This window comes from Taeniopygia guttata, chromosome Z (assembly GCF_048771995.1).
Source record: "Taeniopygia guttata chromosome Z, bTaeGut7.mat, whole genome shotgun sequence".
Taxonomy (NCBI): Eukaryota; Metazoa; Chordata; class Aves; order Passeriformes; family Estrildidae; genus Taeniopygia; species Taeniopygia guttata.
In genome coordinates, this window is record NC_133063.1 from 78870145 (window position 1) to 78896163 (window position 26019).

At 40.3% G+C, this 26019-nt stretch overlaps 1 protein-coding gene across 3 annotated transcripts in view; it reads left to right on the plus strand.

Annotated features, from left to right (window-relative positions):
- The first annotated feature begins 436 nt into the window (after positions 1-436).
- SLC12A2 (solute carrier family 12 member 2) overlaps positions 437-26019 on the plus strand; it is a 53496-nt gene continuing 27913 nt past the window's right edge. Inside the window, exons 1-9 of one of the 3 annotated variants that reach the window (XM_002189138.7) lie at positions 437-1283; positions 16558-16677; positions 17726-17801; positions 18324-18419; positions 20015-20154; positions 20927-21037; positions 23882-23990; positions 24402-24529; positions 24617-24701. In XM_002189138.7, coding sequence (XP_002189174.5) covers positions 783-1283; positions 16558-16677; positions 17726-17801; positions 18324-18419; positions 20015-20154; positions 20927-21037; positions 23882-23990; positions 24402-24529; positions 24617-24701 — 1366 coding nt within the window. In that variant the 5' untranslated portion in view covers positions 437-782. Of the gene's footprint in view, positions 1284-8249; positions 8274-16557; positions 16678-17725; positions 17802-18323; positions 18420-20014; positions 20155-20926; positions 21038-23881; positions 23991-24401; positions 24530-24616; positions 24702-26019 lie in introns of those variants that run through there. The other 2 variants (XM_030257629.4, XM_072922940.1) reach the window with 2 other exon arrangements.

The window sequence follows — 26019 nt, forward strand, 5'->3', positions numbered from 1 at the left end:
GGTGTGTGAGGGGACCCGGGGTGCGTGAGGGGCTCCAGGGGTGTGTGAGGGGACCCGGGGTGTGTGTGAGGGGACCCGGGGTGCGTGAGGGGACCCGGAGTGTGTGAGGGGACCCGGGGTGTGTGAGGGCGCTCCGGGGGTGTGTGAGGGGACCCGGGGTGTGTGTGTGAGCTCCGGGGCTGTGTGTGTGAGCTCCGGGGCTGTGTGCGGAGCTCCGGGGGTGTGTGCGGAGCTCCGGGGGTGCCCGAGGAACCCTGAGGGCTCCCGGGGGCTCCCGAGGGGTCCCGGCTCTGCGAGGCACCGCGCGGTTCCGAGCGCCCCGCCGCTCCTCTCGCGAGACGTGGCGGCGGCCGGCGGGGCCGTGCCGGGCGGGATCGCGGCCCCCCTGCCCCTCCCAGCGCCGCCGCGGGGCGGATGCGGCGGGGCCGCCATAGTGCGGGCGGGAGGAGCCGCCGCCGCCCGGCCGGGGGACGCGCTCCCGCCGCCCCCTCCGCCGCAGCCGGGAGCGGGCGGAGCCTGCGCGGCGCCGCCGGTTTTTTTCCCCCCCTGCATCCCTCCCGCCGCGCCAGCCGAGGAAGCAACCGCGCTCCTGCCTGGGCAGAGCGGGATCGGGCGGAGGGACCGGAGGCAGCGGCGGCACCGTCACCTGGCGCTGCGGCGGGGGCGGGGCGCGGCGCTGTGTCTGCGGCAGCCCCGGGGCGCTGCTCGGCCGCTTAAAGCAGCGGAGCCGCCGGCTGGGAGGGGCGTTCGGAGCAGTGGCGGCCGCGGAGCGAGGGGAAGGCATGGAGGGCAAAGAGCTGGCGGCGGGGTCCGCGGGGGATGAGGGCTGCAAGGATGCGCTCGGCAAGCCGCTGGGTCCCACGCCGAGCCAGAGCCGCTTCCAGGTGGACCTGGTGGCCGAGGGGCCCCGCAAGTCGTGCGGGGACATCAGCGCGGCGGGGAAGGGAGGCGAGGAAGCCAAGGGCAGGTTTCGGGTGAACTTCGTGGACCCGTCGGCCGGCGGCGAGAGCCCCGGCGAGCCCGGGGGAGGCAGCTCGGAGGGCGGCAACGTGAGCGGCGTCCAGAACGGCGGCGACACGGTGATGAGCGAGGGCAGCCTGCACTCGGGCGGGCACCACCACTACTACTATGATACTCACACCAACACCTACTACCTGCGCACCTTCGGCCACAACACCATGGACGCCGTGCCCCGCATCGACCACTACCGGCACACGGCCGCCGACCTGGGCGAGAAGCTGCTCCGGCCCAGCCTGGCCGAGCTGCACGATGAGCTGGACAAGGTGAGAGCGGCTCCCGGGCTCCCCCGGCGCCGGGGGTGCGGCAGCTCCTCGGAGCGTGTCGGCAGAAAAGCTTTAAAAAAAAAAAAAAACCAAAACACGAAAGCTCGCCGAGCCTCGAGCAGGCGCAAATAGCGCGGGTGCATAGCTTGCGTCTCAGTTCTGTTATATATATATATTTTTTTTTTTGTCTTTTCCTGACGCAGTGGTATCCATCCCCCCACGAACACGTGCTTTTGGGAGATGGTCCCCCAGTGCCAGAGGTATTTAGAGCCGTAGGGCTGTTTTCCCCGTCACCGAGCGGGGATCTCTTACAGGTTTTCCACTTCCAAATCGCCTCCAACAGATAGGGTATTGATTCGGGGGCTCGCCATGGGAATTAGTGTGGGAAGGGGAGTGAACACATTTGGTAGAGACGCTAAAAAAAAAAATGAAGTAAATAAATAAGGATGCGCTTGCTTTGGTAGCGGCCGGAGGTTTGTCTCTGCGGCTCCGAGGTGGAGCCGCTGGATCCGATGGGATCTGGATCGGATGCTGCTGGATCTGCACGGGCACAGATCCTGAGCCAGCCTTCCCAGGGCTGCTCCTGGCGGTCAGGGCTTCAAACATTTCGGAGCTGTGCGTCTCAGGCTTCTTCTATTTTGGACTAGGAGTCCGTGTGTTATTTGAGACGAGTTGACAGTGAGAGCCTTCTTTGCATTGCAGGCTGGCTTGGCTAGAAGACCAGCTGTAACTGAACGTAGAATTAATTTCCCAGACTTATTTTTTTTCTTTAACTATTGTCACTAAACTAACGCCAGATAAAGATAAAGCTCTTGCAGTGCTGTTTTCTCACTGTTGGAAAACTGGTGTATGGCTGTGCTCAGGAGCCAGTGTTTTAAGTGAGGTCTTTCTGCTGGGTTTAGGGAAATAAATGCATGGGCCACATTCCAAGGAAGTGACTATTTTGTTTCCAGAACTTTTTTTTTTCATCCCACTTTTCACTCCTTATAGGTGGAGTTCCATGAGGAAATGTGTGTTCTTTCCAGATTTACCTGTTTCACACCATTATTAGGCTGCTCAGTGCATCCGCACTGACATGTGGGGTTTGGGGTTTTTTGGGAAGTGGTAGTGGTTCTTTAAGTGTGTTTTTGACGCTGACTTTGGAACTATTCCAGTAGAAATAACTGGTTGGTGTATTAAAAAGATACTTGTTTGTGACATCTGAGATTAGATGTCAGATTTTAATTACTAACCATAACTCCAAATTACTCCTGCCCTCCAGGTCCCCTTTTGATGGACCTAAATGATGATCTGTGGTCTGGTTCTAAGTTAGTCTGAAATCTAAATTGGCAATTTCTGCTATGTGTTTGGACTTGGGTGAACTATAAATAAAACGCATATATGTGTGTTTGTAGTACATGTGAAACCACACTGGTTTTCTGTCCTGCTGCTCCCCCAGATTTCTGACTCCTGGTCCATGATGGGATGACCAGGTGTGTTGGATACTCAGCTTTGTAAGCAGAATGTTTCTCGGATTTCCAAGCTTGGCAGATAGATTTTTCAGAGTGTTACTGTTGCAGCACTGTGGAAAGCTCTTTGGTACCATTAAGATATTTCAGTGCAGAATATAACATATTCTGGAAATACAACTTCTAAAATCGCAATTTCTTTATTAAGAAGAAATTAATGGCAAGGAATTTTCTTTGTAGTCTGTGGCACAGAGGAGTGGTAGACAACCTAATTACGAGATCATTATCAAAACAGTTTCATAGCAAGCATTAATTAAGACAAATCATTAATTTCTTAAGTGTCATTAATTTGTTCTGCAGTGTGGATAGATGTACATGTGAAGATACTTCTTTTTTTAAAGCCATGCCCTCTCTGCTTGGGCCCCATCAAGTCAATATTGGGGTGGAATATGGAATTTTAGTTGCATTTTATATTAAGTATTAATTTTTAAGGAAGGTCACAGTGTCAACTTCAGAATTTTAGGCTGAAGTTCGATGGAGTAACTCAAGTGTTCTATCGCAGGATGTTTAATGTCCAAAGCCATTATGGTGTTAGCAGCTACTTAGGCTTATAAGAAGAAGGGAAGCCATTATTTTTGCTTCCAACTTAGCAAAATACTTTCCAGATAAAGCTGTGAACACAAAAGCTTTTAATAAGGGTGTGTTCTGCATGCTAATAGCATCAGATACCTACATTCCTGGCAATCTCATGTCAATCTCACGGGAGTATGAAATTCATCCCATCTCTTGATTATGTGCTTGGTTTGTGAACACAGAGCCCTGATAACTTTAAAAAAAAGAGGGTGCTGTACTTTTATGTACTTTTATGTGGAAGATGGAAGCTGTTGTGCTTTTTTTTTACTGTTTCCAGGGGTCTTACTGTCTCCATTCTCAGAGTGACTTCAGTTCCTGCTGAGTAGCAGGTCTCTATTGTTGAGTAATTCTGTGCATTTGGGAAAGTAACTTGAAGAATTATTCCTTGCTCTTTAGCTGTGGAGTTTGTACCAATTTGTCAGGTACAGCATGTCTGAGCAGGGCAGCTGGTACATCCTAGTACCCTTTACATAAAGTTTGCACAGCCTATTGTTGTGCCTCTGCTCTTGACCCAATGCATCAAGGGTGGCAGATACTTTGTGTAAAGAATGATCCAAAGCTGTTTACCAGCCGTATGGTTCACTGCTTTGAATGCAGCTATTTCATCCAGCAGTTAGAGTTTGTGCTATTCCGTTTGCTTTTAATAGGTGAGGCAAAGTTGGAGCATTGTCGATGCCAGCGCCAATTATAGAACAGATTTTTTTTCTTTTCCTTTAGCTTTGTTTAGAAGCTTCATCTGTCTAACACTTCTACTGATTCTGTTCTCACAGAAAAGCAGTGTTGGAAGAAGAGTGACTGTTTTGAGGAAGACACACACACATTTACTGGAGGGATCCCGTTTCACAAGGGTTTGTCCTGCGTACCTGCTGGGATAAGTGTTGGTGTGGTCATTCCAGCAGTGGCTTTTCTTGTAGGAAAAGGAATTGTTCTTGAAACTGGCTGTGGAAACACAGCTGAATGATGCTGCAGTACTCTGAGGTGGATGAATTGCATAACACTGGTCTTGGTTGATCAAACTAAACTCCAGGTGAGGGGTCTTGTCTGAGTAAGTCATTGGCTGCAGATAACTAAGGTGATCAATCTGTTCCTTACCCAGCTGGTATGTATTGATTTCTGTCTGCTTGAGAGAGATGAGAGAATTTGGTGATGTTGCTGTTGTTGTCTTGTGAAGAGAATATGTTGGAGGAGCTCTGATCTCCAGAGAAGTTGAGGTGAGAAGATGTTTATTAGAAAAGAAGTGGGAGGGAATTGAGCATACCATGACATGCAGGTTTTTGTTGCAGTGATGTCCCTTGCCCTCTTGAGGGGGATCTCTCTTCAGACCATGAGAAGATTAACAGTGTTCTTTTCTTTTTTTTATTTTTTTTTCCTGTCTTACAGCTTTTCGTGGGTCAGCTACATCTGTACATAAAGATACAGCCTGTAGAAATCCTGCACATGCCTTTGTGCTCCTCAGCTTATCAATACCGTGTCATAATATCACAGACCATATTGTTCTGACAAATGTGTACTGTTAGGGTATTCAGACCTGCACACTGTAACCCACTGAAATAATTTAGGATTTTTCTGTAGAGTGTTGAGTGAATTGGGGAGGTTATAGGTTTTTTTTTCCTTAATACTGGATCTCGCTGTGTTTGAGTGGTTCTGATTTGATCTTTGTGCAGCTGTGGTGAGTGTATGTGGTGTGAACCAAGCCCTCTGCTGGCAGCTCTGCTCTGCTATTAGTTAAATACTCACCGGGAGCGCTGACAGGGTACGGTACTGATCTCAGAGGAATATACGCTGCCTTACACCACCTCCACTCCACCCCCATCCGGATCGAATTATAAATCAAAACAAAAAGAAAACCCAAGGTATTTAAAAACACAAGTGTGATTTGCTTCCTGCCACACAAAAATCTGTGCACCTGTCATTTCAGTTTGGAGACAGGTGAAAGAAAAAAGTCAATTACTGGTAGCGCTGATACAAATTAAGGGGTTTTTTTTTGTTTGTTTTTACTCAAGTTGGATGAATATAATTGTTCTCTGTTGTCTTTTGGACTTTGTTAAGTATTTTCTCAAGCACTGTAGTTTTTCTTCTGACCTGATGACTTCAAATGTTTAACATAAGCACAGTGAAGAAGTCTGTGTATGGTACTGCTTTCTAAAGAGAACTTACTCTGTCTTGAGAATGTTGAACAGCCACTCCATCTCTCATATTTGGTTGTATTTTCTTTCAATTTGTGGTTTATGTTTGCTTAGCCTGTAATGAAAGCAGAACACAGGTAAAGATGCATAAAAGGGTAAAAGGTAATTGTAGGATATCAAGTGTAGCTGACCCTGTTATGTAAGCTCTGTCTTCCTTCCTTCCCTCTCACAGATGACTGAGACCCTCTTGCAGATGGTTTTTACTGCACCACCTTGCTGAATCTTGTCTACAGTCTGGAGGTCTCTTTCCTTCTTCAGTGCCTGTTATTTTTAATTTAAATTACATTTCCTTCTTGCTGTCCTTCACATATGTGAGCAGAATCTGAATCTTCTTTCTGAAGTTCACCGTACTAAAATTAAACTAGAGAAGCTCTCTCTCTGTCTTGGTGCTGTTGTATGTCCCAGAAGCCTATAATTGGTAACTGTTCGTTCATCAGTTTTAAACAGCAGTGACCTTAATGCACCTGTACTCGGTGAGGCTTTATTACATCATGCAGAGGAATGTTTTTGTGCTTTTTCAGCCTGTGTTGAGAATCCTCACTTTACTTACTCCGATACATGACTTAAGCACAACTATTTTTATCAAGGGAAAAAAGAGTGTACTGCTCTCTTTGAAGCATTAATAATATTAGTGTTCCAGGGGTTGTATTTTATAAAGACCTCGCATAATTTTTATTTTTATGTTCCTTGACACTTGTATCTCTTGAATCTTTGATTAGTCCAGAATGGAATGCTAAAAAACATAACCTACGTTCTGCAAACTGCTAATACTGTTCTTGCTAGTTTTTTTTTTTTTTCCCATGTCCCAGGGAAGCTGGAAATAAGCAAACCTTCAGCAGCTTATGTAGCTCACAGCGCAAGTGTGGACTGCTGCTGAAAAAAGTCAACTTTTTGCTGTCACAGATATTAGTTGGATCTGATACAGATCTGATCTGGTTTGCAGAAAGCCAACACCCCCCTCAGCTGCAAAATCTTGCGCTGCATGTGGTGATCCAGTTCCCTGATCCAATAATTAAGGGTTCTCCACAGTCTTTTCACTGCATACAGGCATCAATAAAAACATTGGAGTGTGCACTCCTGATATAAACATACTCATTTACTTAAAAGTTTTATATGTATGTGCTACTGCACAAATAATGCGTATAGTGCAAAGCAAAACTTCGGGAGTGATACAAAGATGAAATTCACGCTTCCTTTTTTACTCTTTATTAAGATTACAGAAAAAGTGTCACACTCCCAGTGGGCTGTTTCAGAAATGGTTAAAGAATAAAGGTACTGCAGAATTCATCTTCAGATTAACTTTTTTCCCTTTTGGTACTGTACTTGATTAGACTCAAATGATTTTCATTCTTGAAGCACATTCTTGGAGGGGAGGAGCTTGGCAAGATCAGTATCTTGGAGTAATTTAAACCAATGTACTACATCTTCTGTTAAATTCTTCAGATTTTTTTCCTAAAGCCTCATATAATACTCATTCATGAACAACCACAAACCCATTTTCCCCACTTCTTGGTATAGGTAATAGCAGTCACACTATGGTCATTGGTTGCTATTAAGAATTTTTTAATTAGTTGGCTTCAAGTTATTTGCCTTTCAGAGTGTTGGGAGCTATCCAGTTTTTGCAGTTCAAGTGCATGAACAGTCTTTGTTTTATTTCTGCGCTTCACCCTACTGATTATACCTGACAAATTTACTGACATTTCATTTGTGTACAAAAAGTAACCTTGGATATATTACGTGTAAGCTCAACTGATTTAAGGATAAGGTGATAAAAAGAGTAAAGAAATTCTAAAAAATTAAGTTAAAGCTCTATTTTAATAAGAGGGGTTATCTCTTGCATCTTCATGTTGTTAGTTAACTTCCCTTCTTTGAATCCGCTGCTCCTACTTCAGATGATTCAGTTGTTTGGGTTTTTTTAAATTCAAAGAAAATAGCTCTCTCTGTTTCAGCTGTGAAGGAACTGTGATGCTAGTCAGTTTGGTCTGTCAGTCTGCATGGCAGAGGCTCCTCAGACTATTCTGAGTAATGCTGCTTTTGAACTGTAAGCAGTTTGGCAACTTCGGCTGAAATGTGGTGCTGTGCCAGTCTGTGTGAAGGTACCAGCCCTGCTCACTGCTGGCTCAGGGGCTGTGCTGTAGCTGCATGCACCATTTCAGAAGATGACATTAAAAATTCAGTTGGTACTTAAATGATTTTTTTAGGATTACTTCAATGGGCTTTTTTGTCTGTTGTAAGCCAACAGGTAAAATGTAATTTTCTAGGAACTTACCACATTGGAGCTGGACTTCTAATAGAAATGGGATGTTTTATTAGGGTTTCACTGTTGCTGCATAGGGTCATTTGCTCCTTTCTCCTACTTCTTGAACAGAAAGTGCACCATGTTTTGCAGAAGTAGATGAAAACCAAAAGCTGTTAAAAACAAGAATGCATCAAATTAACCTTCATTTTGGGGTGAAGAATAGATTACTTGTGTGCTGGTTTTGGCTGAGGTAGAGTTTATTTCCTTCACAGTATCTGGTGTGGGGTTCTGTTTTGAATCTGTGCTGGACACAGGGTTGGTAATTCAGAAATATTTTTGTTTTTGCTGAACATGACTTGCACAGAGCCAAGGCCTTTCCTGCTCTTCCTGTGGCCACGCTGGTGAGGAGGTCGGGGATGCATGTGAGGGTGGGAGGAGACACAGCCAGGACAGATGACCCACACTGACCCAAGGGATGTTCCAGGTGATGTGACATCATTCTCAGTATAAAAATTGGGGGAGAGAAGGAGGGGGAGAGGACTTTGGGAGTGATGCTGCTGGGATTGAACTGTGATGACTTGGAAATCTGATGTGTCCAAAATAGCTTCTTGACAAGACTGAAATGGATTCTCATTTGTACTTAATAGCAGAACATTGTATGTTCTTGGACTACACTCGAGTATGCTAAACTTCTCTGCAGGAGGGTTCCTAATTGGATTTACTTCAGCTCTTATGCAATCACGTGCTGCATCTGCTTCATTCTGGAGTGTATCAGGCTTATGTGTTTCAGATACTCGTGTGAAAGCTGCATGTTCAGAGCCTGGATCCACTTTTCCTGTGAAGTGTGGTTTCTCCTTCCAGGACAATGGCTATCCAAATAAATATTACATTCAGTGCACAGTAAGGAATAATTCTGTAGATGATTCAGAGTGCAGTGGTGGTTCTGGGAAGGGTCATACACATCAGTGCAGAAATGAAGGTGCATTCCTGAGATGTGAAGGAGACTTGCATGCATTTCTTTGCCTTAAACTGAAGGGATTGGTTGCCCCTACCCTTGTGCAGGAAGTCATGCCTCCTGCAGCTTTCTTTTAGAGACTGGAAAAGGAAGTTTGGGCATTTTTGGGGGCAAGTTTGACTTTTTTGGGGCGTTCATTATGTTTTCTTTTTGCAGTGGCAAACCATGTTGACTATTCCTTGGCAGGAAGGCCTTATTTTAGGTACAAAATTTCTGGGAGTGCAGACCATAAGCATTGTGAGTCTTCCCCACCGCAAAGTTACTGACCAAAGGCCTTTTTTCATTTGTTTCTAATTTTCATGATCAGCTTGCCCAGTATTTTCATACCGTCCTGTGCTTAGGAGGAATGTATGAATCAAGATGTAAAGATGTGGGGAAGTTTTCTTTATTTTAGAAAGTCCTCTCATTCTTTAATTAGTGTTTCTGCTGCAGGGGTGAAAGCAAATATTTATATTTCTGACGGGATACTGGTCTTGCATACCTGTAGATGTCAGCAAAACTTTGCTGCTTTATCACATCAGAATTGCTTCAGAGGGATGTAGCCTTCATGTGGTAAGCTTAGAGGTCTGTCAAGAAAACTGTGTTCATATAAGACATTAAAGTAGTGCTAAACTTCATAAACAAATCTCCGGCTTATCCTTTGTAAATATACCACCTCAAAAGAAAGGATTTATAACTAAGCTGAAATCAATTGCCTGAGTAATTTTCCTGATTAAGTCTTGCTAACTTAGTTAATACATCATACTACATGTAAGAGTTGGGGGGAGTGAGTGGATGATAATCTTTTTAGAAGAATTAAAGTAAAAATGGCTTTTTAAATCATTATATATACAGCATATATATGCACACACAAAAAACCCCACACTTTAATGTTTCTCTATTAAAAGTAGTGTGCAAGACAGAAATACAAGCTGATGGCAGAGACACATAGCTAATCCTTCAGTTGACATGTTAATTGCAACTATAAATTTGTTCTGTTTAAAATTGCTCTGCTGCAATCACAGTACAACGCTCTTTAATTTCAGCTTAAGATAACATTAACATTCAGTGTTTGATGCAATCTCGTTTAAAATCTCTGGAAGTGGATGCCAAAGGCATTTGCTACTATATTTTAAATGTATAATTGTGGAGAAGGTAGTACAGTCAAAGCTTAAGTTTTGGTCTCTTGGCTGCAAACCTACAAAGGATTTCCTTGATTGAGGTGAGTAATCAATGATTGTAGCTGTTCATGTCTGATTCCGAGGAATCCCAAGTTTTAAGAACTGACTGTGTTTTATATGGGCAGTTTATCTCCTGCTGTTCTAGGTAACTTCTAGATTAATGGCTTGATGGGCTTTTTTAAAGTTATGACTGTAAAGACCCTGGAGTGGGAATTATTGCAAATTTTCTAATAGAACTTATAATTCATTCCTGTTTTATAACCAAGTAGTAAAGTACCTAATATGACTGCTGAAATTTCTGAACTGCTGTCAACAGCAATGACTAGTCATTGTTCCCTCACAGTATTCATTTTTTTTTTGAGTTAGTTCTTTAAAGAAAATGCTAAGAAGGTGTTAGGCAGTCTGAGGTGTCTTGAACATGTTTTTGTGCCAGTTTTTTTTTGTCCTGTGTGCTGCCTGACTGGGTTTTTTCCCCCACTGGGAGCAGTGCTCATCAGTCAAGCTTCCCATATAACTCCTAAAAAACCTGAGTATCTCAATCTGTTTTGTTAGCTTGGTAAACTGTTTTTAACTGGTAAATAATCAGAAATCTGTCAGTTGCTGCAGGTGTTCTGTGGAAGATACTATCTTTCTGAGTAGCAATTTCTAAGTGAGGGGTAATGCTGTCTTGAGTACCAAAGATTCAGACTGTTACATCTGTTTTAGAATTTACACTTTAATTCCTCTTTCATCAGTATGAGGGCAGTTACAAAACATTAGTTGAGAGTTGTGCATGCTTGTTCTTAGTTTCCATACATGTCACCATCCCTATTCCAGCAGAGCAGGACTAGTTTACAAAATACTGACCAGTCAGATTGTTTTTTAAGGGAATGTTACATAGAGTAAGATATTTTAAAAGTCATTACCTGTGGTACTTCCTCCCTTTGGAGTTGCTTGTTTCCCTTATAGGAAAGAAAAAACCACTTGAAAACTGTCAGACTTGGCAGAGGTGTTTTCCAAGTTTAGTGTTCAAAACTCATGGGGATTTGTAGTTCATGAGTAAAATGAGAAGTATGCCAGCCTCTCTTGAGAAGTGATTTCCTGAAAAAATGGTTATAAGCAGTAGTAGGTGTCACCAGCTTGAGTCAAAGACTGGTGAAAAGTTCCATTTCCTCCTGCGTATTTAAGTACTGAAATATTCTGGAATCTCAGGCAACCAGGCTCAAGGCTTCTCTTGATAAAGGACTTACCATAAGACTGTCTGATGTCCCTGGACAGCAATATGCTTAAAGCCATTCAGTGGAGATTTAGGTGTTTTGGAAAGGAAGCTCAGTCCTCTTGATCTCTTTCACAGCTATGTGGATGAAAGCATTAAAAGATAAAAACAGCTTATCAAACTGACCCATAGACAAAAGCTAGGAATTTTATGACTACAATCATCAACATGCTGCAAAAGTAATGTTGAAAGAACAGATACATTTGATATGGCTTGGTGTCCTTCAGACAGCATTTAATACCTAGCTTATTATTTGTTCTTTATCACACAACATCGCATTTGTACTAGTACAGACTGTTTTCAAAAGTTCTGTTATATCAGAGGTAAACACCACAGCAGCAGGATCGTTCTGTGCAGTTGCTCTAGGCATGAAATATATTTAGCGCTTCTAAAATATTTTATTCAGCTCTTTGGAAGTGTCACAGGTAGTGGGAGCTAGGGTCCAAAAGTTGATTTGCTCTTTCAAGAAAAATATCTTTGGTAATGTTTAAAAATCCTTTAAAGTGTTACCATCATTTAAGGCAAAATGTCTGCTAATTCTTACGTAACTTGATAGCTTTCTTTATTCTGCATTTTTACTATATCTAAGTACTCGCTATCATTTAATCAGAAAAGAAAAAACCCAAATGTTTATAAGCTCTTTTTTCATGTATGTTTTGAACTGTGTTAATTCTGAAAAGAACGGGTTTTGCAGCCATAGTCTTAATAGTGTGCAGGTCTGGAGTTGGGATATTTGGGAGTATAATCTCTTCAAATGATTCTTCCTCTGTTGAGACAGATGATCTGGATCTGGATCAATACATTTTACTGCTTTTTCCACAAAATAAGGAACATCTTAAAATGGCAATGGGAGATAGAAACAAGAAATTGTGGTTGTAAGGGCTGGTGAACAGGTTGGCAGTAGAGCTGTGAGCCACAGTGAAGGACTGCAGAAGATGTGTGGGGGAGCGTAGAATTGTTCTATCAGTACTCTTTGGGCAAAGATGGTTCTCTGGGGAGCTTCCTTTATTTTTTTTCTCTTCTCAGTAAGCTTGGAGGGCTGTGCTCAGTATCAGAATACAGAAATGTAATCAGAATAGAGAATGTATCAGGATATAGTATCAGCACTTAGAATGCAGGTACAAAGCAGTTTTAACTGTAAGCAGCTTGATTAGATGTAGTGAAAGGCCATTTTTATATTTTTTTGCAGAAGCTGCAGCTTGAAAAAATTAGGTTTTTAGTATTATGATAATATAAACTACTGAAATCAGCTTCAGTATTGTATCCTGCCAAGATGAGAAGAAGCTGCTGTTGTGAAGCCTTTCTAGGGAGTTTGTGTGAGAAGAACCTCATATTACATGGCATGTGCTAAACCTGTAACTGGCCAAACGTGAGGAATGGGAAAAGCATTTAAATGCTGTAGTCTGAGGTGCTGTTTTGGCCTCCTGTTTTTGCGCAGGTTTTATAGCAATTAGAGAGATCAGATAAAGAAGTCAGTGACAACTTGGAACACACCAAATCCGGCAGTACACAGTGACAGCAATCTACCTGGAGATCCAGGAAATAGTCTTAGATACAAACTTGCTGGTGGTCCTGCCCTTTGCTTGTGGCTTCCAAGTTGTGATTCTTGAAAAGAAAGAAGACTTAGTGTGTGTTTATTCTGGTGTTACCTCATGCTGTGCAACATAGCCTAAGTATGTTGCCATTAAGATGGGATTTAGATAAGTTCACCACAAAAAAAAAAAATCATGCTGCATGACATACACCACTATTAAGAATTTTTAAATAAAGCAATTTTTACTGAATTTTTTTATGCACCACTGTATTACAGGCTGTGTGTGAAAAATCTCAGATCTCTTCTACCAAAATACCAAGTATTTTCTCGTTACTAATCTACTTCTAATAGATGTGGAGGCTATTCACAGTTGTCACAAATGACTTATTGTTATGATCCAGCACTGGAGATGAAATAGTAGATTATCTGTGTAGGAGCAGAAATTAACTGTTTCTTGTCTGAAGTCCTCTCAGTGTATGATAGAATTGTCAGCTTGTAAGCATACGTTATTTTTCCTTTAACAGCACAAGTGAACACCATGACTATTTTTGGACTGATTATTTTGTTTTAAGAATTGTGTTAATAAGACTGTTTCTGATCTGAAATGCTGAACCCCCTTTTCTTTCCCCTTTTGTTACACCCCCCTCCAAACCCACAGTGTGTTAGTGTCTTTTGCTGTTTATGAAGATCTTATCGTACATGTATTGGCTGTTCTAAAATAGTGCTAGGGCAGTTTTTTCCATTCAGTGTCTGACTTGAGTAGAAGCATTGTTTCCTCATGAACACGAGCATGAAAAATACTACGCCTGCTTGATTACAGCTGAGACCACAGTGGTGCTTTCTTAATACTGCCTTAGAGGGCTGAACTTGGAGCCTTCTGGAGTGAAATTCTTTTGTGCCCACACTCTGTAATATCTGTTCTCAGTGGTGCTTTATTGGGCACCCACCAGCACTGATAACCAGGAGTAACCTTTCAGTTATTACATTTTGCTTGTGCTTCAAAATATTTTCCTAAGAAATATTGCATGGTGTGGAGAGACGAGACACATAGAACAAAACTTTCCTGTGTTCACAGTGTGCAGTGTCTGGGAGCTGATCTGGTAACTGATAACTCAGAATACCAGTTGTGACCAATTATCTCTTCCCCAGAACATAACAGGCTGAGCTGTGGGCTTGCTTGAGCAGTACAGTAAACTGTGTCGCTGCCACAAGGTGGATGAGGTTTTGGGGTGACCTTTGGGGGTCACATTGGTGACGTGTGCAGGTTTTACCAGTACTTGGCCTGCCATGCTCACATAATGGTATGTGATCCTTTCTTAGACTAGATACAAAGGTATTTATCCACCTTCTTACCAAACCTGAACTTGCAGCAAACGAACTCCAAGCTTGTTCAAAAAAACAACAAAAAAGCATTAACCACTTTATTCACATTTCCCTATTTTAAGACATGAAGATAACGATGCCTCTCAGCATTCCTTGATCCTCCCTGACCTGTCTTCTCAGAGACTGAGAAATTTTGTTATTTCTTATTACAGACATGATGCATGTTGTTGTAATAGCAGGAGATGTTATCTAATGTTGGCAAGTTTTTTTGACCAAAGCTTAAAAATTGCCTAGATAATTTGAATGTAACTCCTTTTATGTAATGGTTTAAAATAGAGTTTGTTCCAAGTATAATTGGATGGTTTTCTGTGAGGAATAAGAATGGGTTTTATGTGAACAAGTAATAAGTGTTTTACTGTCTCATGCTTGACTGGAGGCTTTGGCATAGTTATGAACATGTTTATAATCTACCCCTTGTTTTAATGCATCTTTTTTCTCTTTGTTTCCTCCCCACTTCTGAAAGAAGTCATAAAGGAATACATTAATGCTTGGAAGGATTTTTACATTTTATTCTGCACTTCTAAGCTATTGGAGCAGGGTAGGTGGTCGGCTCTTCCTCTTCTGGCATGAGCCTCAGGCTTGAGTAGATGTTTTCTTAGTTCTGGTTTAGGCAGGTCAGCATTTCTGAAATGTAGCAGCATTGTAATTCTCTTTTTGGTCCTCACTGTTCTTCTTACCGCTCTAAATGATTACGTGCCACTACTTGATTTTGCTTGAGTGCCTGAATACAAATAATCAGCAATCAATAGATTCATCTAGTTAAAGGCTATGCAAATCTCCCAAGAATGACAGTCATTAGTTCTATCCAGGAAAGTTGCAGTTCAGCAAACTGGATGACTCCTGGTTAGATTTCTATTTGTCCTCTGTTTAAATGTATATAATACATACACACACATGCATGAAGGAATACATATATAACTCATAAGATGTCCTTTTTTTTTTTTTTTTTTTTAAATTGTTATCCCTTCTGCAGACAATATAATGCACTCTCTAAGAGAGTAAACTGTTAAAGGTAATGATCTGGAAACTGGTCATGATTCTGCCTAACAGTGGAAGGCTTGTGCCTTACAGGATCACCAGATATGTTGCAGGTGTATCTTTTTCTATGAAAATTTTATTAATCCACATCAGTGAGAGAAGCATTGGCATGAATCTGTGCTGCTGACCTTTGGATAAGTTTGACATAATCTTTTTTTTAAAATCTGGTTTGTATGTTTACTGCTGATTATGAGGGCATATGAATGACACCCTTCATAACTGACAGGGTTAGAAATATTTCCTCTGGACCCTGTGCTGAGGCTATATCTGGTACCAAGAGTAGAAAAAATTTGGTAAAATACTTCACCCTAATCTTTTAGTCTTTCCCTGCATGCACTTAAAAGCCTTATTTGTGTCCACTCTATTTTGTGTCTTGCTTAGCAAATGTGGATTTTATCCTTTACCTCATTGGGATTGAACCTCTAATTGTTTAAATATTTTCTAAGCCCTGGGATGCAGGCTGCTTCACAGTATGCTGCTTGAGCTGGTTTGTTGATTATTGTTCAGGGTCTTTTAGTGTGTCCATTCTTAATACTTGTTGCCTTGCATAAACTAACATGCTTAGCTTAGAATGCTTCTTGCTTTCTTACAGCAAGTGTAGGAAATGTTTGAGTTTAAATCTTCTGCTGTTTACCTGTCTTGGCAGAACAAAATTGCCTTTTAAGCAGGCATATATGTGTATATACACATATTTTCAATTTATATTTAAAGTTGAGGTTTTCTGCATTTTTGAAGTTGAGAGTTGAATTGTAAATAAAAGACATAAGTTAGCCTTTGTCCATGGGGCTGATGATCTGTGATCATTCCCCATTTAAATGGAGAACAGTGTTTGGGAAGAGACTTCCCTCCTTTTCCCTGAAATGCCAATCTCCCAAACTTATTTCTGGCAGCATCACCTTACAAAGAGTAGTAGAATAGTTTACAATGAAATGAATAATTTATTTCCTGAAAAATTGATCAAATGACAGCTACATCTGAACTACAGGAAATGCTACAGCAGAGACCAGCAACTTGTGGTAGAGCAGCCTGTGCTTTCAGATTAAGGAGTAAAATTTATTGTGCATTTGAAATCTTCAGCCCTTTTTCTATAGACCAGGTGTTTGACTCTTTTAGGGATCTGGAACTAATTCTTGAATATACTTATCACACTGGCTGTTAATGGTTTGCTCTTGTAAGTTGTTTTGCATTCCTTTAAATCCAAGATGTGCATCATGCAAGGGACATACAGGAGCAGCTCAAAACTTCTGCCATATCATTCTTTTTGTTTTTCTGTTTACACAAGTAAGGTGGATTTTAAATTTTTTTTCACAAGATGAGTTTCACATGTCCTCTCTGCTCTGTCAGTGACACAAAATACAAACTTTGTTTTGTTTTTTTTCCAAGGAGCCCTTTGAGGATGGCTATGCAAATGGTGAGGAAGGCACACCAGCTGGGGATGCAGCTGCTGCTTACACACCTGACAGCAAAGGGGTGGTCAAGTTTGGCTGGATAAAAGGTGTGCTGGTAAGTTTGATATGTGGTTCTTCAGGTTCTTACTGAAGAAGAGCTGATCTATTCTTACAAATCTTTCCAACCACCTTCTTTGTTGGCATTGTGATAGTGTAGTGTAAAGATTATATGTATGAGAGGTGTGATAAATCCCATAATTTTAGGAAGAGTTGTTCCTATTTCAGCTGAATTTTAAGGCAATAAGTACTTCATTGCTTTAAGTTCTTAAGGGTTTATGGTTTCTTAGCACAGGTTTTAAGAGATTTTACATTGCATGGTTTCGAAGAAGGAAAAAGATGCAGTAGAAAAATACATGCTGTACTTCTGTGGTTTGGAGAGGTTATCTCCTTTTCTGAGGGATTGATATAATACTCTTTAGGGAAGAGAGAAACCTAAGATCTGTTTTTAGTCTCCTGTCTAAATTCTGTACAATGCAAACTCTATTTTTATTGAGATCTAAGACTTGTAAATACAAGAATTTAAAAAAGAATGCACACCTCTCCATCTTGTTATTGTGCAGATGTGTTTTAAGATACAGAAGTTACAGAAATGGAGAGTTGCAGCAGGGTTTTTGTTCTTTTAAGAAGAATAAGTTATTTAGTAGGGTGTTGCTTTAGTGCATGGTTTGTTTTTTTTTTTTGGTTTGTTTTTTTTGTTTTTTTTTGAGAGAGAGAGGTTTGTGGGAGAGGCAAACTGGGGTTTTAGACCTCACAATCATCACAGACATCAATAAGTCATGTATTGTGTAGTGTGAATTTTGGATCCTAAAGGTTAGCATCTAAGTTATTATTATTGTTTGCTTACAGCATACTGCAAGTGTCAGATACTGAACTACTCTTAACTCTGTGTTTAAAGTAGTAACTTTTTAATCATCTTTTAAGTCCTTTTTTTTAAACCGAATTTTAACTTGTATGATAACATCATATTCTTGTGAAATAATTTGAAAAGTGGTGAGGAAATACAGCAAGATAATTTCAAGAACATTAAAAACTGAAAGGAAGACTTAGTGAAAATGCCTGCAGAGCGACGAACTAATCTATGTTAAATTTCTGTTCTGTCCTAGGTACGATGTATGTTAAATATTTGGGGTGTGATGCTCTTCATCAGACTATCATGGATTGTAGGACAAGCTGGGATAGGTATGGGTACTAATGCTGTAATTTTATTTCAGTGACTTTTAAAAGTCATCCACAAGAGATGTTGATCCTGAGCTTTTACTTCAAACAAGAATAGGAAATTACCTTAATATTGCTAGTTTTTATGATAATTTATCTTACCAAAAACTTCAACCAGTTACTTAGACTTTTTCATTTAGGTACAAGGCAGGTGTTTTTAAAATTGACATTTGTAAGTCTTCAGTGAGCTGTAGAGGTGAACTTTTGGTCTCTAGTTATTAAACCCTGCATATAGACTGTGTAGTGTATAACCAAATATTTCCAAAGTGTTGGATTGATCTCTAGAATATAGCTCTTACCTTGCTGATTAAAGAGAATCTTTGCCCAGATTTATTTGTATCCTGATAGGGGAAAGAGGAAGCCTTTTGCTTGAAAGTAAATTTGTGTTGTATTTACAAGACTTGAGTATTTAAATAAAGTTAAGCTGAAGGTTTGTCCTCTTTATTACTGCAGGGCTTACAGTGTTTTTCATCTTTTTTCCCAAAGGTCTGTCTGTCTTGGTTATTGGAATGGCCACTGTTGTGACGACTATTACAGGACTGTCTACTTCTGCAATAGCCACAAATGGGTTTGTAAGAGGAGGTAATGCTATTTTCTTGAAGTTTTTAAGCTTTCCTCACTCTGGAGTGCACTCTTTAATGCTGCTGAGGAGCAAAGCTTTCCTTATGTTCTGTGTGGGATTATGAGTCACTTAATTAACAAAAAGTCAATAGTTAGCCTACTAATTAGATTTTAACTAGTACCTTGCTTTTATGCTGTAAAAGGAACTTTATTGGTGTAAATTTTTGTAATACAAACATTTTTAAGGATACATACCCAGCAATGTTAAGGGTCTTAATATTCTCCTGAGCTACACTGGTTCATTAAGAGTGTGCTTGCATGTGTTTATGTCCTGAAATAAACCTTCACCCAAGTAACTCTCCAAAGTTAACTCCAGCTTTCTCTGATGGTTTTCATTCTCTTCCATGATTCATGTGGTGTTGTCAGCTATTTTTGGAAATGGTTGTGCCACTGATACGATCAAACTGCTTCATGACATTACAAGACTGCTACTAGGAAAAAAAGTATGGTGAAATTAGAGTAGCAGCTAATGAAACTATCTTCATTAAACTTAAGAATGAAGAGAAAAGCCTCACTGTCACAAAGTAAACGGACCCAAAGGGAAAAGTCAGCTATGAGTGTTAGCGTTATGTCAAACTTAGTTTCTAAATGCCCTTCTGTTTTTTAGTTCTATGCTGGTTTTCCCATTGATATAGGAGCTTTTAAGTCACTCTTGAAAAATAGTACTTCATAGAAAATTTGAAGTGCTGAATTGGAAGAACTGTAGAATTTCATAAGAGCACTTGTTCTTATGAAAATGTTATGTAACATTAAAAAAAAATCTTAACTGTAATATAAGAAATACATAGTCTGGCCAAGCTGGGTGCATATATAGGATTTCCACAAGAAGGCTAATGGAGTGAAATTAAGCATTTGCTGTTGCAGATTTTTAACATGCACTCAGTTACTCGAGACTGGAGCTTTGGAGGATTTTGTTGCTTCTAGAAAGCTTAGCCTTAAGTTTGAGGAATAAGCCTTTGCTACATTTTCTAAACTTTACCTTGCTGTAATACTCCAGATAGTCAGATTTTCATTTTTCACGTGGGATTTGTTGTTTTTGTCCAGCTCAAAAGTACAGAGAACAGGCTTTTGAAAGTCCCATAGGAGGGCAGATTTTTTTTTTAACAGCAGAGCTTTTAGGAACAGGTCTTGGAAGTTTGTAACTTCAGTGGGTTTATTGCAGTCTGCTTTGCCAGTTCCTTGATCTTGACTGCACAAGTGCTTTGAGCAGTTTGAAGTAAAAAGCCCAGTTATACTGCAGCTTATATTCTACAGTTTTCAGTTTTTAAACCATAGAATGGTTGCATACCTGAAGTGCAATAATTCAACATAGTGCATGAATTTTATGGCCAAAACATTATGGCCAAATGGTTATTTCAAACTGGTCTCTTTTCATAAGAACTTGAAATACATTCCTGAAACTTCAGCACGTCTGTCCCTGAAATACTGAGTTAAGGGTTATTTTCTAATACATCAAGGAATAAAGAGTGAGTAGATTCTGGCTTGTGTAAATGTTAAAGTGCTGGTGACTGTCATGTAGAGGGACTTTTTTGTCATTTGTATTTTTTTCCTTTCAGGAGGAGCATATTATTTAATTTCCAGAAGTTTGGGGCCAGAGTTTGGTGGTGCCATAGGTCTGATTTTTGCATTTGCCAATGCTGTGGCAGTGGCAATGTATGTTGTTGGTTTTGCAGAGACAGTTGTCGAGCTACTCAAGGTACGTGGATGACAGTGCTAATATTGATTATACTTTATATGTAAAGTTTTATACTTCATATGGAAAGTTTGAGTATATAAAGTACGTATTTTTTTTTTGTAAAGTTATGATCATACTTGAGTTTTGATTTATCTAATCATAACATAGTGTGGTTTGGAAGAGGCATTTCAAGGTCACCTAATCCATCCCCCCTCCAGGCAGAACCACAAAATGGTTTGGGTTGAAAGGAACCCTAAAGACCACCCAGTGCCACCCCTTTTTTCTATCCACCCCTTTTCACTATCCAAGGGTGCTCCAAAATCTATCCAGCCTGGTTTTGGACGCTTCCAGGGATCCAGGGGCAGCCACAGCTGCTCTGGGCGCCCTGTGCCAGGCCTGCCCACCCTCACTGTAAAATATTTCTTTCTTACATCTAGTCTAAATTTGCCATCTTTTAGTTTAAAACCATTATTCCTTGTTCTGTCACCACAAGCCCTCTCCAAAAGTGTGTTCCTTCTTGTAAGCCCCCTTCAAATATTAAGTGATGGCAGTAGGGTCTCCCTGGAGCTCCCTTTTCTCCAGGCTGAACAGCTCTTATCATTTCCCTTTGAAAGATTGATCTAAAAACAAAGCAAAACCCAAATTACTTATGTCCTTAAAGGGAATTTGCAGTCAGTGAATTTGTGATGCGCAGATTAACCACTAATAAATTATAGTGAATAAAATGCTGTTCTTTAGGGAAGGTATCTACCTGATGAAGTATATGACTGTATTTTTTTGTTTGTTTTGTTAGGAAAATGGAACGTTGATGATCGATGAAATGAATGATATCAGAATCATAGGGGCTGTCACAGTGGTTATACTGCTGGGCATTTCCATTGCAGGAATGGAGTGGGAAGCAAAAGTAAGGAACTTTTTTTTTTTAATTTTTTAATTCTCTGCTTCATAATTTTGATTCAGTTTTTGTACCTTAGCTGCCTGATTTATTTTTAGTGTATTCAGTATTTCATGATGGTGCATTAGAAGTCAGTTGCTTTTTATGCATTAGCTCTTGGTCTGGCAGTAGCATGTGCAGCTCTGAACAGCATTTCAGAGCTTAAAAGCCTTCACTGGAAGCTTCAGCATCTATGAGAACTTAAACTCCAGCATAATCCACTCTTACTGACATTGTCAAGTAGATTAATGGTATTTCTTTCTTCTGGGCAATTACAGTACAAGAGAAGGTAAGAACTTCAGCATGGGAGTTTTCCCTTACTATGAACTTCAGGCAAATTCTGAGGATGAAAAACAAGCCTGACTTTCCTTCTCTTTCATTCTCTTCTGGTTTGATTTCCACCTGGAAACAGCCAAACAGTGGGATGCATTCACTAGACCCAGCGTGGGGAAGGGTTTTGAACATTGGTGGAGATTAATGTGTAGGAGAGAAAACCTCCTTCCCTCATCTTGTGGTTGTACAGTCCTAGGTCAGCTCTGACTGAGGAGATCTTAACAGAGAAGCTTTTCTAATTTGCTTGACATTATGAGGCAGTGTAGCTTGCTCTCTGTTCCTTCACCTTGTAGGCTTTTTCTGAATATCTGTCCTTAATATGCTCAAAAAAAAAAAAAAAATCGAGAGGAGCCTCTCACTGGGGTTTCCTTCCCAACTTGTATTTCTATCACAATAGCTCCTATTTTCTTTGCTGAGAGGCAGCTGAAGGAACCTCGTCATGAAGTGTTGTAAGTTTCTTGTGCTCCTGCATCAAGAAGATGATGCTATTTATAATCAAAATGAGAGAGGGTTTTTTTATCATTGTTGCTTCCAAGAAATAGTGATCCTGGAAGTGAGTGAAGATTGAGTGCTTTGCTTGGATCTTCTGGGGACAAAAGGAGCTTACAGAAATTGACTTTGGCACGAGCTTCTAAATTGAACTTCTGTAAAAACTGTTTACCTTTCTGTAGTAGCCCTTCACTGTCTGTAACTTGAATTTGTGATGCTCTCTATATACACCCAACTGCAAACAATGGTGACCTCCTTATTCTGAACTGTTTGGAAAGAATTATTTATTATTAATCCTCTGGCTACTGCCACTTGAAGTCATAAGTATCATCATTTTGCTGTGTATCATGAGCAGTTATATAACAATAGTTCACATGAAAATGCCTCTGCTTAATGTTTCTACATCAAACCTGAGTCGTGGTATTACTGCAGTGCCATCCTTATTTTAGGGGTAGCTTTCAAAAGTCCTGTCCTCAATGTAAAAGTCAAGACTTGGTTTCTCTGTCATGGAAGGAGGCAGGTGGGAGCAATGATAGGCAACTGAACCTGTCAAAATAGCATTTCATGTGGGCTAACACAGAACTCAGCATAGCAAAACACCAGTGTCCCCATCTTGATCTGTGGTATTCTCCTATGCCTTACCTGTGTCTTGGAGAATGAGTTGGGAAATGGAGCAGGGGAATCCATAATCATGCCTTTGAACCAGATCTAAAAGTGAAGAGAGACTGGGATTGATTCCAGGGAAGTTGCTTTAAAAAATGGCTTTTTTAGAGTTTGTAGTGTTTACTGCTCAGCTCCTTGTGTTGAAGTCTTAGAAGCCCGTTCTTTCAGGCTTTGGAATTTAAGTGTGATAGTCAGCAAACATCCCCAGCCTTAGGAAGAAACCTAGGTTAGTTACTGGAAAAATCCACTTGTAGCAATTGCTCTGTGATAACTTCATGTTTATGTTTCTGTCTTACTGAAGACTTCTGTAAGCACCCAGCTGTATCCTCACCCCTTTCACCTATTCTTGAGGCTTTCATAAGATTTAAATACGGGGCACAAGCTGTTTTCTTCAGGTGGGCTTTTCAATCTTCTCCAGGCAATTTTACTGTGTTCATCACTGTTCCACCCTGTTTTCCTGAGAGGCTGTGTGGACTGAAAACTTGTTTTGTAGGCATAACAATGCCAGAGTGATATTGTGTGTTAACTCCTGATCCTAGGCCTTACAAAGGAATAGCTTCCCCCAAGCTACTGTCATTCCTTTCTAAGAATCAAATAACCCAAAAGATAACAGCAGTGTGATTGCTTATTTAAATGGAAGACCTGAACCATATTAAAATGCCTAGATGTATCTTCACACTTTTGAGGTGTTGGATGGTTTAAACTACTTCCTGTTCAACTTGCAGGGCTCATAATAGTTCTGCTGAGAAGTGACTAAAAATCGAGGCTGTAATAAAATAATTGGTTTAATTCACAATTCAATTTCCCAAGTAAGGGTTGAGAACATGAGAATGTAGCAAAATAAACTATTTCCTTGCAGAAAATAGGAAACAAAAGTTGTTTTATTCTGAATGTAATAAAATTATTAGAAACCACATACTAAAGTGTAAGACAAAGGATGACCATGGCTAATAATGCAATAGTAACATTTGTGTTGCATTTGGCTATTTTCATGTAAATTTCTTGAATCTCCTCAAATACATTCCTTGTGGAAAGCTTATATATAGAGAAATTAGTATTTTTAAGCATTTTGTCTTTAGAAGTAGAATTTTGATACATTTATTAATAATAAACCTTTTTGATTAGGCATAAAACTTGCAAATTATTCCTATTTCTTAATTAAAAATCCCTGTACAAGTTCTCTTCAGCTTTCCTCATTTTTTTGCAGAGAACATGCTGAGAAGGTGAGGCTGAATTTGGAATCAAGTAAACATTTGCATTTTATAGCAGAGCACTTGTTACTGTGAAAAGAGCAAGTTCTCCTGTGTGACAGCAGTCATTGTGTTTCAGGCACAGATAGTCCTGCTGGTGATCCTCATACTTGCTATTGGAGACTTTGTCATAGGAACATTTATTCCTCTGGAGAGCAAGAAGCCCAAAGGTTTCTTTGGTTATAACGGTATGTTGGAACAGTTTACAGTATGGTAAACAATACCTTTTTTTGCAAAGCAAGCTGCTATAATTAAATGAAACATCTGATATATCTTATAGTCCTGTTTAATCATGGAGACTTTTTTCCTGATTTCTTCTAACTTCTGCAGTTGGATCAAAACTTGAATATTGCTTAATACTCAATATAAAATTTTAAAAAGCTGGAATATACTTTAAGTATTTTTTCTACCCTTAAATCTGCTTAAGTTTACTGTATTGAGTTTGGCTTGAAGTGATGAATTAGGCCTTAAATGTTCTGCCTTTAGTTTTAAGAACTTCCTGTGACTCTCAGCTTTTTTACTAGTCTGGTGGTGGCTGGAATGGGTTAATACTTCAGCTTCCATGTGGATATTGACAGACTTAAATCTTCTCTATGCAGCCGACATATTCATGGAGAATTTTGGACCGGATTTCCGACAAGAGGAAACGTTCTTTTCTGTGTTTGCTATTTTCTTCCCTGCTGCAACTGGCATACTTGCTGGTGCAAATATCTCGGGGGACCTTGCGGTAAGTAGTGGATTAAAAACATTCTTCACGACCACTCAAGTGTGCATTGACCTCTGTCATCACTGTCCACGGACGTTTTTCTTTCAGGATCCTCAGTCAGCCATACCTAAAGGAACGCTGTTGGCCATCTTAATCACTACAATGGTTTACGTAGGAATTGCAGTATCTGTAGGTAAATAATGCTTTTAACTTTATCCTTTCGCGTTCGTTCCGAGGATGCATTTTGATATGGTTTTATGTAATTTGTTATGCAAAGTCGTTATGTAATTGACTTTCCTGCATGGGAAGGTAATAGCCAAAGGTTTCTGGCTTTCACTGTTGGGAGATGCAGTTTTCAGCTGGTTTTATAATTTCGTGAAATAACTGATGCTTTTCTAAGAAAAGTGACTGCTTCAGACCGAAGATGACTTCTGTTGGTGTTGCCTCATGGTTGCAGTTACTTACATTAAAGGATTTACAGTTTAGCAGTGGGATAATCCCTGGATTAGGAAAGCATGTTTTCAGGAAATACCTGCTGAAAAAACACCTGTATTGTTTTGAGGATTATGATCATCAGCCACATACCTGCAGTGAGCTGTGGGATGATCAGACAGCATTGTGCTGAGGATGCTTGAGAAGTAATTCCCCAGCTGAGAGAAGAGACGAAAAAAGGCCTTCAGTTTTCATCAGCCCACTTTTGGAAGTGCCATGTTCTTGTGTAAAGAGGGGAAATAATCACAGACTGATCTGAGTCTTCTCTTCCCAGTCTTTCCCACCCCACAGTTGTTTGAAATCCTCTGTAGAAGTTGCCTTGGGGTTGATGCCAGTTTTACTGTAGAGCACCAGTAGTTTACTGTGTTTTTCCCATGCATTAAATAATTCTAGTAACTTTAAGATTACAGGATTGTAATTGAATCATGCACATTTCTTACCTGTGATTGGAAACATTTTTTTACTCATGTCACATAAGCTAGTCTCTGACAGCAATAATAATTTTTCTTCTATGAAAGACCTTGTTTCATTATACCTGGGGTGCCTTTTGAATGAAATTCTCATTTATAAGAGTACCATTGATCTTACCACTAATAATACTTCCTTTCCAAAGATGCCAATCTTGCTAGTGTGCCTCTGTTGGCTGACGTGGGGGTGTAGCTCTGCCAAGTAGCTGCTCTGTAGTGATTGTGCTTTATGCAGCATAATGAGCTACACTCATTTCCTAATGAGATTGACTGCATAGACCTCTTGCTACCAAATTTGAATCCTTTGGAACCTCAGCCCACACAAGACTAAAATTATTGTTAATACTCGCTTATTAATGGAATAACTTTGATCAGCTTCCAAACATGAAAAATACAGTATAAAAACTGACAAAAGAAGCAGTTTGCAAATCCAGCTGGACGTGAAATTGATTAATCAGAAATGTTCTGCTGTGTACTGACTTACACTTTGAATTCTGCTAGTTAGGAAAAGGCAGCAGGAGTCAGATCATGAGTGAAATTTAGCTCCTTTTG